At 32.2% G+C, this 16353-nt stretch overlaps 1 protein-coding gene across 1 annotated transcript; it reads left to right on the forward strand.

Annotated features, from left to right (window-relative positions):
* The first annotated feature begins 2162 nt into the window (after nt 1–2162).
* LOC107448891 (uncharacterized) lies at nt 2163–12805 on the forward strand. The gene is made up of 4 exons (XM_016064241.4): nt 2163–2384; nt 4734–4843; nt 8198–8448; nt 11326–12805. The coding sequence occupies exons 1-4, from the start codon at nt 2228–2230 to the stop codon at nt 11537–11539; spliced, it is 732 nt and encodes a 243-aa protein (XP_015919727.3). The 5' UTR covers nt 2163–2227; the 3' UTR covers nt 11540–12805.
* Nucleotides 12806–16353: the final 3548 nt, after the last annotated feature.

Genomic DNA, 16353 nt, shown 5'->3' on the forward strand with positions numbered 1-16353 from the left:
TTCTAAAAGAAAGCGTCATGGAAATTTTAAAAAATATTTTTAACAATTAAATACGAAATATATTAAGAAAAGGAAAAATATCCTAGTACATTCCTATAAAACTGAATAGAGGAGGAGAGGGAAGGGTCAAAGGCATGGAACTGGTCTTCTTCCCACATGGCGCATATGAGCGTTGCGATTGCGAATTCGTATGACGATTCTCGATGGTGTGTCAATTTAATTCTCGCATGCGCGAGTATGTAGTTCACGCATATAGTTTTTAGAAATTCGCACGCGTGTCTAGGACTTTCGCATGCATTGTGAATGTTACCTAACATGTAGAACAGAAGATTAATAAGCGGTTATTCTCTCTGCATAGGTCTTGCTTATTCGATCAAACGTGAATGCAATTCACATATTCGATCCATAGGTATATTTCCTAAGACCCTCGTTCAAATGTTCAGATACTGCATGCAAGACGAACTGATGCACCAGTCACATTGTTGTAAGATCGCATAAGCAAATAAGGATGCCCCATCACATTTTAGTTTCTAAACATTTCGCTATTCTTGCTGAGTGTCATTATTTGAGTGCGAAAAAAATCATATTCAATTAAAATGACTGTTTAACGGTTCTGTAGAACTTTAGAACACACCAAACACGCATGTATTTGTTTATATTCACGATCAATAGCAAAACAAAATCCGATGGGCAACTCACGCGCACCCGAAAAATACACTTCGGACTCACTATCCGTTCAGAGTTAACAATGAATGCGTGTGTGAAAAGAGAACTTATCATATTTATTTGAAAACGGTTGCTGAGTTCTAAAAATAGAATGATTCAAGCATTTGCAATTACAACGAAACAAAAACTTCCTCAACTGTGTTCTTTTATCTTTAATTAGAACTGAAAAATAATTTCACTTCACGGTGTTATACAACTTCAATGAAATTTAAATAAGGTTTTTAAATAATTTTTCCAATCAGCAGAGCATTAGTTGGATATGTGTGTTCATTTATGCAATAAAAAAATGGGTAAGCTCTCCACTATATTCATATGCAGAAAAATGACGACTAAATGTTCCTTGAGCAGTCATTTTTATGAATTTTTTATTTTCCAAACTGTCGATTGTTTTTTTGTCACATTATACAATAGCTGCACAAAAAATATTTGAAAACACTCATCGAAAGAAATGAATCTGGCCGGTGACGTTGATGATGAGGAGAGTATTTTTCATGGTTTGGCCTAAGTTCCTTATGCAGCACTCTCGCAAAGTGCGATTCGTATTTGCTATCGCATGTCAATATAGTTTAAAAACATTTTCTGACGAGTCTTGGACAATCTCACTGTTAATGCTCCCATAGATTATATGGTTGGAAACATGAGGCTTAGATTTATCTGCACATTCTGGCCAATGCTTCCCCTTCAACTCTATGGCAACATTTTCTCTTCCAGCAGTGTAATTGCTCCATTCACACATCTAGATTTCAGCACCCAGCATTTATCGAAATGGATGTTCAAAAATGTGGATAGGCTTTCTCAGAGCCCCGCAATCAGAACCTCATAGAACAAATTTGGAGGCGAATTAGATTATGTGGCCAACAAAATTGAGCATCCTCACTGCCAGTTGTGATGGGCGCCCAGAAGCCTTTTTTAAAAACTCCCTTTCAAAAGTTAACCTAATCGAGTGCAGGCTATCATTGATGCAAAAGGAGGATCAATACTTTAATCAATATTTGCGAATACTTTTAGTGTATAAGCTTATCAGCAAAATGATTTGTGGGTGAAACAACCGACCCTATTTTTTGCAATAAACATTTAGTTAGTCGCTTATTGAAGTCAGGGACTTTCTTACGCGTAATAACAGATTTGTCTCACTCAGTTCTAGTTAAGTCTTCATACTGAATTCAAAATATATTTGTCTACTGAGCTGAGTTTAAACTTTAAGATTATGGAATGGAACTCCTAAATACCTGAAAATTGAAATAATTATGGATTCTTGAAAATAGTAATGTTGTTTGATGTTATTTTATATGTGGTCATTTTCCTTTGAACTATCTTTACATAAATTAATTAGGTTTCGGTTTGAATAGTTCGGCCATGCTTTTAGAAAGTTTCTGTTATTAAAGGTTGTAATAAGTATGATTTAAAAGTAGCTCTTATAACAAATACTGCGGCTGTTTGTAAACTTGGGAACGATTTTAAAAACAAATGTAAAGTGTCAGAAGCATTTTAATTTAGCGCAATGTATTCAGCTGAAAACATAGAGAAAACATCAGCAAGTGACAAAACGACCAATTCTTCTATCATACTAACCCATAATTCAAAAAATAATCCATTATGTAGGATTTGTTTCAGCAGTGCAAGTAGGGAACAACTTTTGAAACCTTGCAAATGTAAAGGTATGAAATTAAATTACCAAATTTAGCTTAGCACATAAAGTACTATTGTTGTTACAGATTTGTAAACAAGGAACAAACTTTAATGTGGCCCAAATTAGAGTTCGTGGTAAAAATTTACAATTGGGTACCTCTCATATTTTTTTAAAACGAAGATCAAAGACAAAAAACAATAGTGTTTTTTTAATTTTTTAAATTTTTTTTTAAAACAACTAGAACATATTAAAACATTTAATATTGATGCTAATTTATGAAACAAAATTGCAATTCAATAGTTTAAAATCGGATCGGGGTGCCTTTTATATGTGGTGATTTGAAGATAAGTTCTTTTAGCATCACATTATATAAATATTTAAATACATTGCACAGAAAGTTATAAAAACCCTCTTTCCAAGATCAATCGCCTCTTCTCCATCTATCCAATAGCATGTAATGTTCTCATTTTTGGGCCTCCGACCCTCACTTTAATAAAGTTCTATTATTTCTCTATGTTCTTGTGACGTTTTTAATAATCACCGGCCACACTACGAATTTACAATGTTAATGCCTTCAAAGCATAACTAATATAGTATATGAAAATAGAAACCAAGAATCAATCACATAACGGTAAACAAAAGTTGAGGTAACCTCGAGGTGACCTTTGAAAGCAAATACGACAAAAAATTTCAGGGTAACCAGAAACGGGGTTTTAACAAACCTGAACGAAGATTAGCTCCAAAACCAAAGGACCCCACCCTGATTCTACACCTTAATCGATTTCAATTTTGTTTTAGAATGTTTGTTTTCTTATAGAAACAACGCGGATTTCAGCAAAATTGGACGAGATTCATCGCCAACCCGAGTAGCACCCAATTATGTTCTAACCCAGTAAGATATAAGGACATTAGATGAAACTAACGTGATGAAAGTTTCTGTTTATGAAGCCAATGATAAAATACCAGTTCGTGGTTAAATTGTGGTACCTGAATGTGGTTAAATTTCAATGCGAATTTGCGAGTCTAGTCTGTGTAGTAGAGTATTTTAAGTTTTTGACTGCGCATTTAGTGGAATTTTCTTCAGAAAAACACACAGGACAACACTATCTCTCGGTCATAGTTTTTAGGCACAAATTTTTGCTCGAAAATAACTCCCAGATGCTTTGACTTAAGAAAGAAGACAATGAAAGTAAAACTTGTTTTGTCTACTTTGGAAAGCATTTCGATCGGTTTATTCCATATTTGTAGCTTCAGTCTGAATCGTACTAATTTGTTCAATCTAAAATAGGTGTTTCCAAACGTTGAAAACCTCCAAGACTTCCATTTCAAATCAATCTATCCATGCTTGTTTTTCTAATCTAAAAATCTGCCTTTTATTTAGCCAAATGACTTTTAGATGGTATTATCCAAAACTTATTTTTGACTTTCAAAATATACAGCACAGCAGAAGCCCGAAGAGTGTAACTACACCTGAAGAAAGTTTTGTCTCTTTTAATGTTAATTTTTCTTTATGCGCTTATTATGCTATAATTAAATCATAAGAAAATCTACAAAACTTAGCATTTATTTATTTATTAGTACACATACATGCAGGCCTGTGTGCCCAATTACATAATTATGGCTTGTAAGCTTTTGTCAAGTAGTAGGTTAGACAGTACAATTCAGAGAAGGACAGCACGGATAAGATGCAGCCAGGGTTATGGCAGGATTCGAGCTCGCTATCTCCACGTTACAAAGCATTTGTCAGGTGAAACCAGTCAGCCAGGGAGGTCTTGTAACTTTGAAACTGGAGTTTTATCTGAGAGTTCTTAAATAAGAAGAGTGATGACAACAGAGTGAAAAATTTCGGACAAAATATGGTTACTGCTGGACATTTTAGCTGCTTTTTTAGTATTTTATTCCATTTTTGTTCCAATTTCATTTTATGCACGTTTTTATTCACAGTAAATTTATTTCAAAACATAATCATAAATCGTCAGATATTATAAAAATCTGTATATATATATATATATATATATATATATATATATATATATATATATATATATATATATATATATATATATATATATATATATATATATATATATATATATATATATATATATATATATATATATATATATATATATATATATATATATATATATATATATATATATATATATATATATATATATATATATATATATATATATATATATATATATATATATATATATATATTTGGGTCCCACATATCACAGCTTGTTTAAATTTTTTTTTCTTTTGAAAGAGTATTATGCTATTGTGTTCATGTCAATCATGTGAAAAGTTATAATTTATTTTAAATATGAAATGAAATATTTATCATTAAACATTTTTATTAATTTGCTAGGAACGATAAAATATGTTCATCGAAATTGTTTGGAAGGATGGCTTGAAACAAAAAAGTGTGACACGTGTGAGCTTTGTCTGTATCGTTTTAACACTCAAAGAATACCGAAGGTAACTACAGCTATATCAATATACACGATTCGAAAAAAAAAGTGCTTTAGAGAATTAATAAATAAACTCTAAAAATATCCTTTTTTTTGTGTAAAAATGCACCTTATAAAAAGCTCATATTTTTACTCGAAGATATGAGCTCCAAACTTATTGAAAAGGCGAATAAGAAATTTTAATTCAACTTCATTTTAATCAGAAAAAACATGTGATTTACGATATGCTGTGTGAAGCGTGTAATCGTATCTATAATATAGAAAAGAAATACAGGGTAATTAAGAATGAAATTTGAGCCTGCCAAGCATTGAATTATGTGGGTAATGGCGATCGCAACACTCGAATACGCCATCTGGAGAGATACAGGTTTCATGCCCTTAGCCCTTCCCTCTCCTCCTCTTTTCATTTGTATAGGAATGTATTACGATATTCTGCCTTTTCTTAATATTTTTCCTTTTTATTTAATAAAAATATTTTTTAAAATTCCCGTGATACTTTTCTTTAGAACTATGTTTAATGTAGTTTTCAGTTCCATATAGTTTTCCAACTTAAAAGATTTTAATCTATACGAAAATCAAGAGAGAAACTAAAGTACTTCCTTCCTCTATGACATTCCACACGCTAATGGGGAAAGTATGTGAAGTGTTGCCATAGGTAGAGAGTTTTGCTCTACGCCACCTGCAGCCCATTTCGATCGCCAATATGAATGGTGTTTTCCAGACTAGGGAGTCCTGCAAGACCTTTACCGCCCGTATTTCCGGGTAACTATATCCGGTGTGTTTTGAGGCCATTCAATTCAGTTGTGCACTGCGCCACCTGAAGCCCATTTCGATCGCCAATAATGAAAGCTCAAGTTCTGTGCTTCTAAAAATGCAATTAATTTATTGAATATTTTTCAAAAGTTTCACAACTTTTGAATAATGTATCCACTTATTCACTATTATTTTTCTAAAATAAAGTAGCGTAGTAATTTAGCAAAAAAAATAATTGAAAAGTTTATTGGTTTAAGGTTCCAAGAGATATTTTAATGATTTCGAATGGATTAGCTTGAAAGTAATTTAAATACCTAACGTAAATAAGTATCTAAAGTAAATAAATACCTAACATTCGTTCAAGTTGTAAGCTTCAGGTCTTTCGCCTTCTCATTTTTTTAAAACGATTCCAAAAACAGGTTTTTTTTAAGACTTTATATTTCTATATGCTCTTGAAACATTCGTCCACTCTGAAAACACTTTAAAACTGCTACACATCTCCTGATATTTTTGAACTTTAAGGTCGTGGCAAAATAAATTTCTCTATAATTAAAAAAAGCAAGAATAGGAAAGTTTCTCGAGAAATTCAATATTTTAAAAGAAGTGTTACTTAGGACTAAAGCGTTCTACTATTATGGAGGGCAGCACACTGAGGAAGCGGGAGAGGGGAGAGGCATATGAGAGGCGTATACACAACGCGATTGGGGCGGAGCCCCTTAACTGTTTTGTTCAGAATATTTGTTTGTCTCATTATTGTTGTTGTTGTTGTTAATTTACGAGACTCTATAGGGCTGCACAATGGGCTATTGGCGACGGTCTTGGAAACATCCCGGAGGATGATCCGAAGACATGCCATCACAATTTTGATCCTCTGCAGAGGGGGTGGCGCCTCCGCTTCGGTAGCCCGACAACCTGCACGCGAAGTCGAGCACTTTACGGTAGCACAGTTTATTGAGGACCAATGCCGCACACCCTCGGTTCCTACGCAGACTGATCCAAGTGGTCACCAACCCGCACACTGACCGTAGCCAGTGATGTTTGACTTCTGTGATCTGCTGGGAACCGAGTCTTAACGATCAGTCCACTGCGGGACGTCTCATTATTGACCTCATAAGTAAGGTGATCTACGTAGCAAGGAAAAAGGTTTAACTGGTTCTTTTACATAACAAGTTATGCTTTATGCATTTATGAGATGGGAAAACCTCTTTGAATGCTTCAAAACTGGTTTTTGTTTATGTTCAGAACAAAAAAGAAGGCTATTATGCAGAAAATATTTATGTTTTTGCTTTAAGCTCGGTTAACAGTTAAATTAGCGACATCACAAAACCAACATTTGACTAGTTCATTCCTATGGATGGTGTTTTCTACCCTAGGGTGCGCTGCAAGCTCTTTACTGCCTATACTTCCAGTGTATTTTGGAAATGTATTTGAACGTGTATTTTGAAGCCATTTGACTCATAACGTGATCATTTAATTTTGAGACACTCTTGAGTAGAATTTCTTGTATACGTGTATTTGTTACTGATTTATTATTTGTGTTCAAAAAAAGAATCATCATTTGAAGATCTGTCATTTCAAGACGTTAGAATCATCATTTGAAAAAAAAAAAATCCCAGCAAAACACTTTTTACCTTGTCAACAATATACCAACTTCGAAATTTAAACCTAAAATGAAATCAATCTCGCTGCTCGAAGAATATGCTAACACTAACGAAGTGTGATGTACAGCTCGCAACAAGAACAAACAGCAATAAATAAGTAAAAAGAGGCCAAATCAGGATTGCCAAAAAGCGAGTTCTTTCTAAATCTAGCAACCATGTCACCTTTTTTAGCAAGACATCTATAAATAAATAAACGAATTTTCACTTCAAATTCACCAGAATTACTCAATTTTATTTATATTTTATGAAATTCAGCAGATTTGAGCTCAAAAATTACATAGCTTATTTCTTTTACTGAAAAACAAATTATCTGTTTGAAAATTTTGCTTCGCAGAATAAGCTGTATACTTCCTAACCTGAAGTAGAGCAGGTCAAGAGCTCGAGATTGATGTTGTTTATATATTGAAAACACCATCCATATGTTTTCATTAGCATGCGTATAGTTTGTCTAAAGTAAGAACTCCCCAAGCCATTCGTCTGGACCCGTGGCGGGAACTATGGTAACGAGGTATAGTTAATTCAAGTAGGGGTGTGTGGCCATTGTTTAGGGCAGATGTTTGCTCGGATCGGTTAGAGAAAGGGAATTTTTTCTTCTGTCTACTGTGTTAGCCCTAGACTGAAGAGAAGCTACCCTCCCTGAAATGCGCTATTCTTGTTTCCATATCAGTAGGCGGGTCTCAGACTTCGTGATGGGGGAGTTCTTACCGTAGATAAACTATACACCACCTTTGGATTAATAGATAATTCACACTGCACGCAATGTACATACCTCCAACCATTCTCGAGTCAATGGCCCTTAATGCGAACGTATGGGAATTTACCTACCGTGTGCCTTTTGCTTCCCATTCGTTTTCTAGGTGTGTGGCTCACCTAAGGTTTTTGATGTTGATGACATGATATTGAATTTGGAAGTTATTAATGGTTGTGCACTTTTCCTTTCCTAATAGAGTTTCTGGGAATTTTGCAGAGAAAAGAGTGACGACTGTATTAGCGTCCTTATGATTGGAATATTTCTTATGATCTTTATTTCCATCACACTATGGGCGTGTTACATATCTGTTTATAGAGTTCTCATATCTGAAACATCAAAATCTGCTGCTGGAAAGAAAAAATCTTCGATTGTTTGTTCTCTAATTGACTCGGTCTTCAGTCTCCTCTTCCTCTTAATACTGACAATGTGGTTCTTTTGGATGATTGGGTAAGAGTTTTTTTTCATATCAAATAATCAGTGCAATATGGATAGAGTTTTCGTCACTTGAGAGAGCAGCAGGCTCTTTACCACTAATATTTCCGAGTTACTGAATCCGTTGTATTTAGAGGATATTTGGCTCAACGTGTTCACTGTGTTTATTGTGAGCGCAGTAAATAATGACAAGAGTGGTACTGCCGTGCTATTGGAAAAACAATGTAAGTGCTTCACGATTGATTCCGAGAAAAGTGGCTTGGCAACTATTTTCCTTCTTTTGCTAATGCATTAGCAAAACTGATTTATTTTTGAAAAATTAGTATTAATTTATTTTTGAAAAAAAAATGCCGACCAGGTGGACGAGTGGTTAGCGTACTTGGCTGCGGAGCTGATGGTTGCGGGTTCGAATCCCAATTAGGGCAAAGATGTTTCTTTTTCTCTTTCTAAGTTCCATGTCCTTTCTTCTGTGTGATTGTGTGAATGTGACCCGCCCTATAAACGGGTTTGTGGTTGTGTGACGTGGGCGACGCTGCTCCACCACCGTGGCTTGGCCATAGGTGCTCACTGGGTAACGAGAAGAGAGTAGCAGTTCTGGCATTTCTGAGGCCAATGGGAAATAGACCCAAGTGCCCGCCATTAAACAAAAAATATTTAAAAGAATTTTTTTTTTTTTTGCAATATGTAGCTTACCATATGAAGATTCCAAATATATAAAAATCTCAATTTTGAATTTTTTGTCGCTTACGTTGATTTTTCAATTCACCGGTAGTGTAGTACATGTACTTATAATAATCATAAATGTTGTATGAAATAGTAAATAAGTAATTTGAGAGGAAATGAAAACTTAAAATTAATATTAGAGTGAAAATCGTTATAAAACATTTATTACCTTATTAGTAATATACTAACTTCGAAATTTACGTCTAAATGATAATTTGCTACATAAGCTTTGTCTTGCTACTCTATCTAAATACTATCACTGAAGTATATACGGTGTAAAACAAGAACAAATAGTAATAAACAAGTCAAAAGAAGCCAAATCAGGACAGCTAAAAAAGCGAGTTCATTTTAAATATAGCAACGTTATCGCCTTTTTAACCAATATAAATAACTAAAACAAATTTTCCTTTCAAACACACCAAAATTAATTAATATCATAAGACATGTAGCAGATTTAAGTTCGGAAATTGTATCATTTATTTCTTTTATTGAAAATAAAATTATCTGTATGAAAATATTGCTCGGCACAATAAGCTGTACTAAGCAGATGTAAACTGCATAACCGAAAATCTTGAAGGTAAAGAGATCGAGATTTTTTTTTTTTTTTTTTTTTTTTTTTTTTTTTTTTTTTTTACCTTTGTGTTGAAAACACCATCCATAATGATAAGCCGTATTTTTAAATTGTTCTAAAAAAAGTTTTTCTGCGAAAAAACATGATTTTCAATGTAATATGATGCTTTTGTACAATATTGGGAATATTAATAAGGGATAGTCAGATGCAATATTGTCACTTTTGGAAAAAACGTGAGGTTTCAATATATTGCCTCAAGCCCAGAGATGCTTATTTTGTTATATTGTTATTAACGATATATCGAGTTCGAAAAATCATTTATGTATTATGTTAATTAGGTCATTCCTACTTCTTTGCAGAGAGGTAATGTGTCCAAAGTTTCGAAACTCAATTTTATTCAGAAATATTATTTTGACATGACAGAAAAAAAAATTCCGTTTACTATTTCGTAAACGCTAGTCAAAAGAATCAGACGCTGGTTGTCAGTCATGTAAAACTTGCACTTAAATACGTGTTTCATGTTGCTATTGTTTTCACAGAAAATGATTTGTTTATTCTCAATAAATAGATAAGATTGGACAAAGTTGGGTGAAACAAAAGAGTAAATAGCACAAATGAAAATAGCTATAGTGATATAGTTGTTTGATGTTTCGGCAAACAAACTTAACCTGTTAAATCATTACTAACATAGCATGGAGAACTTAAAAACGTTTATATTTGGCACAGTATAGTCTCCCCTGACTTTCATGAATCTGGATCATTATTAACACTCAATATAACAATGAAACAGGCATAATTCCTAGTTTCGACGTGAAACAACCTGACACATAACACAAAAGAAAAAAAATATACAACAGGGCTAATGTCAATAATAATACATAACAAGAGTAGGGCAAGCTTCTTAACTGTTTTGTTTTTAATGTAAATATTTGCCTCATAGTGGCCTCATATTGAGGTGACCTTCGAAGCCAGGAAAGAGTTTCAACGAGAATATGTAACAGGAGTTACTAGCTTTGCATTGTGATGTTTCAGGAAAGAAGAAACCTCCTCGCACGTTTCAGAATCGGTTTTTGTGTATAATCTGAACAAAGATGAGGTAAAATATTTACGTTTTGGCTTTCAGATTGGTTAACTTTTAACTTAGCTACATCAAAAAAGAAAAATGGACTAGTTATCTATTAATGTAAAGTTTTTAAAAGCAGTGCTCATAACGCACTTACGGGTGACTATTTAGCGGAAAAGGGGAAAAAATGACCTCTAGACCAAAGTTAAATTAATTGAAGGTGTAACATGTGACTGAGGGCAATTTATTTTTGCTGAAATTGACCTAAAAACACAATCTACTACTTGAATCAGACCTAGGGAATCATTCACACTGCTTGAGAGGAAAGCAGATCATGATTGGAGAATTTTTTGCCTAGGGACATAGTTCGTCAATCCTTCTCATCCTCCTTCAATGGCGATTAGAGGTGCTTACAGCAAGAATAGCTCCTTAATATGACTACCGACTACGAAGATTGGTCTTTAAAATGTTTATTTAATATGTTAGAGAAGATATTAGAAATTGTTTTGATAAATCTATTTCTTCTTCTTCTCAGTTTGTTTATCACGGAGTGGACGAAGTGGAGAAAACATAATTGGTATCTGAAAGTGGTTGACAGAGAAACTATGGCAAAAGCTTCGCTGTCAGAAGATTCTCCAGAAGATTCCAGAAGGTCTCCAGAAGATTTCTTGACTCCTGTTTCACCAACGGAAAAAGATATTACCGCGAATCCTCATTGTATAAACATTGAACAATCTCCAACAGTTTGATTATCTTATTCATGTAAACTGTCTTAAATTTTTTTTCTTAAAAAAAAAAAAAAAAAAATGAAATTTTGGATATTTTAGGGATTTTAGCATCCCCGTGTTTTCTGTAGTCTATAAAGGTAATTTGGGAAAAAAAATTCTTTTACAAGTTTTATTCAACTCTCTTATATAAGTTTAAATAAGCTCTTTTGCAAGTTTCCTTCAACATGAGACAATATCATTTTACTTAGAAACAGCAGGGACATGTTATTGAAAAGCAGGTGCTACAAACCAGCTCTACTACTGTTTGAAAATACTGATGCAAATATTTTTTCCCGTCATTTGAACAGCAAAGAATTGCCAATGAAACGAATAAGAAAACAGGACAGCTGACTGTTCTGGGGTATTAATTATTGAGTGTAAACAGAAGAACCATCCATTTTCATTGTTGAGAAATGTTGAGTAGATCCTGGTATTATAATTTTCCTTTTTAGTGATTAGAATTGTCAAGCCAGATTTAATTCCATAGGACTTTCGTCTTCAGTTTTATGCTAACTAACAAAAAGCCACCCACAACTTGAAGGAAGAAACTTTACGCTGCGTCAACGTAATTCAGCTATGTTTATGCAAAATGGTCACGGAAAATAGAACAAAACTGAGTTTATGCGCCAGCAAAATCAAGGAGGGTATTTAAGCGAAATGCTATTCTATACCTAAACCTATGTAGAAGAAAAGATCCTACTATGCAATAGTTTCCCAATATGTGATGCCCTTATAATAGCCGAAGGAAATAGTGATTGAACAAAAAACAATCTAAAACACATATGAAGGTTGTGATAAATACTTGAAATAGATTCCTTAGTTAAAATAACGCATTTTTAAATGAACTTAAGTGTCTGAAAGTAAAAACTTTTAGTAATTCGAATGAGGAAAATCAGTATTATGTCAAATAAAAACTTTGCGTGATTGCTTCGTCTTTTGCCAACAGAAATCTTTTAAAAACCTTTAGAATAACTTTTCCCCAACACGATAAAGCAATCAAATTTCTAAAGCTAAGCTTCATCTAAAATTGCTGAGGTCGGGCATCACTAATTTACTAAGACGGTCTCAGGTTACCTTTTCAACTGGAATAGCTGATATATTTCATTAATGGAAGTTTTACAGAAATTTAAAATTCAGGTTAATGTTTGACACTTGAAAGGATAGCATTTAAATAGGATATAAGAATGCAGGTATTATTTGTAAGCTAATCATCGTTATATATAATAAAAATAAAGTTGTCTCAAATTGTAGTCATGCATTTTTACAGACGTTTTTATTTGAATAGGTATCTAAACTTATTCATCATTTTGCAATTTGTATAATTTTTTTAATGTAAATTTCATTAATATGTTATCATAAATTACCATTAAATGTTTGAGAACTTAATGATACACTGTGAAGATGCTTGCAAAATTGTATTTAATTAATCGAATATATAATATGACGGTTGTAAACTCTCAAAATTTCTTATGACACTAAACTTTTCATTTTAAATGCTATTTTAAAAATCGATTACAATGCGAAATTATTTATGTTCAATAGTAGATCTTGATAAAATTCTAAGAGATATGTTTGGATGGGGAAAGCGTAAGTAAACGTAATTCATTTTAGTTTATATATAAGTGAATAGTTAGAACTTTTATCGATGAAACTGCTTTATGTCAATTTGCAAAAAAATAATTAATTATTAATTTAATTAATTAAAATAATTCAGTGCAAAGCCAAAAAAAATATGATTATGTAGAAGCGTAGCAATTATTAGGAGTTGGGGAGTGATAACGAGCAAGGGACGGAGCCCTCTAGTATTTAAAATTTCTACAACCATTTTAGAAAGAAACAAAAATAAGTCTGACTAAGTAAAACTAAGTTTTTATTTATAATATTCACCTTATTCTCGTCAGTGTTTCATGTTTTCCACAGTAAGGGGCAGTATTTATAGTATTTGCTATATATATATATATATATATATATATATATATATATATATATATATATATATATATATATATATATATATATATATAACATCCCCCGAAGTTATATATATTGTGAAGTTATATATATTCGGTGTGATGTTATATATATATATATATAACATCACACCGAAGAGCCATTACATTATGACCACCCTCCATCTATAACAATGGGTTCACCCAGGTTTTCATGATTTCTTGCCCAGGAACAATGTTTTCATGGGGCACATTAGGACCCATAATCCTCATAGAACAATCCCTGACGTCTGTAAGTTACTTGAACTTAGTTGCAGACCAGGTTCACCCATTCATGGCAACAGTTTTTCCTTCGGGGGATGGTGTTTACCAACAGGATAATGCATCATGTCATAAGGGTCGAATCGTCATGGATTGGTTCGAGGAACATTCCGGTGACTTTCAAGTCATGTCTTGGCCCCCAAATTCACCTGACCTTAATCCAATAGAGCATTTGTGGTCCTACTTGGAAAACCAAATTCGTGCTGATACACTACTACCTCGCAATCAGCACCTTGTGGAATCATTGCCACGGCGGGTGCTGGCAGTTGTGAGGGCTAAAGGTGGTCCTGCACGTTATTAGCAAGGTGGTCATAATGTAATGGCTCTTCGGAAGAATTAAAATATTTAAATACAGTTGTGATGTGCATTTGGCTTGATCACTATTAAAGTTTTTATGTTGTACAAGATAATTTTGAAACAAGACCATGCTGGTTGACAAAGGCAGCTAGTACATATTAAAATATTCAATACTAGGTTTCATTATTAGAATTAACGTGAGTCATACTTAAAAATAATTTGAAAATGTAAAGGATCGGACAAAAAAAGATAAATGAGAATTCATCGTTTTTTTGCCTATTTTTGAGGTATAAATACTCTTAAAATTATTTACACATCTCAAATAAGAAAGGGTAACTGATGAGTCTGAATCGGATTCATCAGTTTTTCAAGAGGACTTTTAGCACGAATAATCAAAATTAATTAATTTCAGATTTATTTTTTAGCCTCAAATATCTAGAGCGAAAATACAAATACATGATATACTTTAAAATGGTCTGTAATTTTTTTATTATTTAAATTAATGAATATTAATATTCCAAAATTAATTTTAAAGGTAAAAAGATCGGAACAAAAATTTAAAAATCCGAATTGGATTCATCCGTTTCTATGCTGAGTTTTAAATCGTGTAATCCAAAATACTTACTCCTAAAATTATTTATAAACCTCAAATAATAAGGGGAAACTGATGAATCCTAATCTGGTTCATTAGTGATTAGGACTACCTTTAGCATGAATAATCGGAAGTAATTAGTTTTGCAATTTATTTTAGCCTCAAATAATAAAGGGTAAAAATAGTAATTTATGATAAGCATCAAAATGATCAATGATTTGTTTCATTATTTAAATTAATGAAGATTAATATTTTAAAACTTATTAAAAAAAGATCGGTACAAAAATTAATGAATCTGAATTGGTTAAATTTTTCTTTGCTGAATTTTAACTTGTATAATCAGAAGTAATTTATAAATATCAAATAATAACAAAGAGTAAAAATATAAGTACGTAATATACATTAAAATAATGCACTGGTTTGTTTTATTGATTGGATTAATAAAGATTGATATTTTGAAACTAATTTGAAAAAGTAAGAAATCTGACTAAAATATGATTTATACAAATCAGATTCATCTGCTTTTGTGCCAAATTTTGACACTACAAATAGAAGTAATTTCTTTTACAGAAGTAATTTATAAATCTTAAATTATGAAGTATAAAAATACATGATGATAGGTTTTGTCCACTGCTTGTTGTTCAACGTCTCTAATTATTTTCGAATGAAATTTTGTTTTTTAAACGATAAATATTATGAATGAAAAATAAAAATATTCAATTAAAGCATCCATAAATGTTTCATTTAATTAACATATATTTGGTTCTCAATTTCATTGGGATAGAATAAATAATTTTGTTCGATTATCATTCATGTTTCATATAAAATGTTAAAGAGCCCTTTATGGCTAAAATGTTAAGGAACCCTTCACATGATTCTTCCAGTATCATTATCTTTTTATGTTACATAGAGATTTATAAAATGTTTAGTGATTGGTTTTATAATCAATAACAATTATTTTAAAATTAATATGAAAATGTAAAGTATCGGAACAAAATCTGATTCGCCTTTTTAAATGAACTTAAATAAATGTCTGAAACTAAAAACTTTTAATTCATTGAAAGAGAAAAGTAGGAAGTTTTATGTCAAATCAAAACTTTGCGTGATTGCTTCGTCTCCTGCCGACTGAAATCTTCCACCATAAGTTAGAAACCTTTAGAATAACTTTCCCCCCAAACATGATAAAGCAATCAGATTTCTAAAGCTAAGCTGCATCTAAAATTGCTGAGGTCGGGCTTCACTAAATTATTAAGACTCTCTCAAGTCACTCTTTCAGATGGAATAGCAAAGATATTTCATTAAAGGAAGTTATACAGAGATTTAAAACTCAGGTGAATGTTTGACACTTGAAAGGATAGCATTTAAATAGGATATAAGAATGTAGGTATTTATTTGTAAACTAACTTATATACACTTATACACTGTCAGAAACTTCTGGAAAAAAGGTTAAATAACAGTTTGTTTAATTGTTATTTTACCATATTCAAACAAAACAGTCAGATAACAATAAGTAAGATGGTATTCAAACTGTTAACTGTGAGAAAAACCGTAGTTTGACGATTTTTTAATTTCTCTTAAGAAATTAATAACATTTCTTCATTAATTTTGCTTTAAAATACATAGCTTACTAATCTACT

The sequence above is a fragment of the Parasteatoda tepidariorum genome, chromosome 10 (genome assembly GCF_982258835.1).
Source record: "Parasteatoda tepidariorum strain Cologne lab strain chromosome 10, Ptep-v5.0, whole genome shotgun sequence".
Lineage (NCBI taxonomy): Eukaryota > Metazoa > Arthropoda > Arachnida > Araneae > Theridiidae > Parasteatoda > Parasteatoda tepidariorum.

Bases quoted from the DNA above. Each gene is read 5' to 3' on its own strand.
- LOC107448891 (XM_016064241.4), top strand. From the start codon at position 2,228: ATGTATTCAGCTGAAAACATAGAGAAAACATCAGCAAGTGACAAAACG. The intron at 2,385-4,733 runs GTATGAAATTAA...TTAATTTGCTAG, and splicing joins GAAACCTTGCAAATGTAAAG to GAACGATAAAATATGTTCAT. The intron at 4,844-8,197 runs GTAACTACAGCT...CTTTCCTAATAG, and splicing joins ACACTCAAAGAATACCGAAG to AGTTTCTGGGAATTTTGCAG.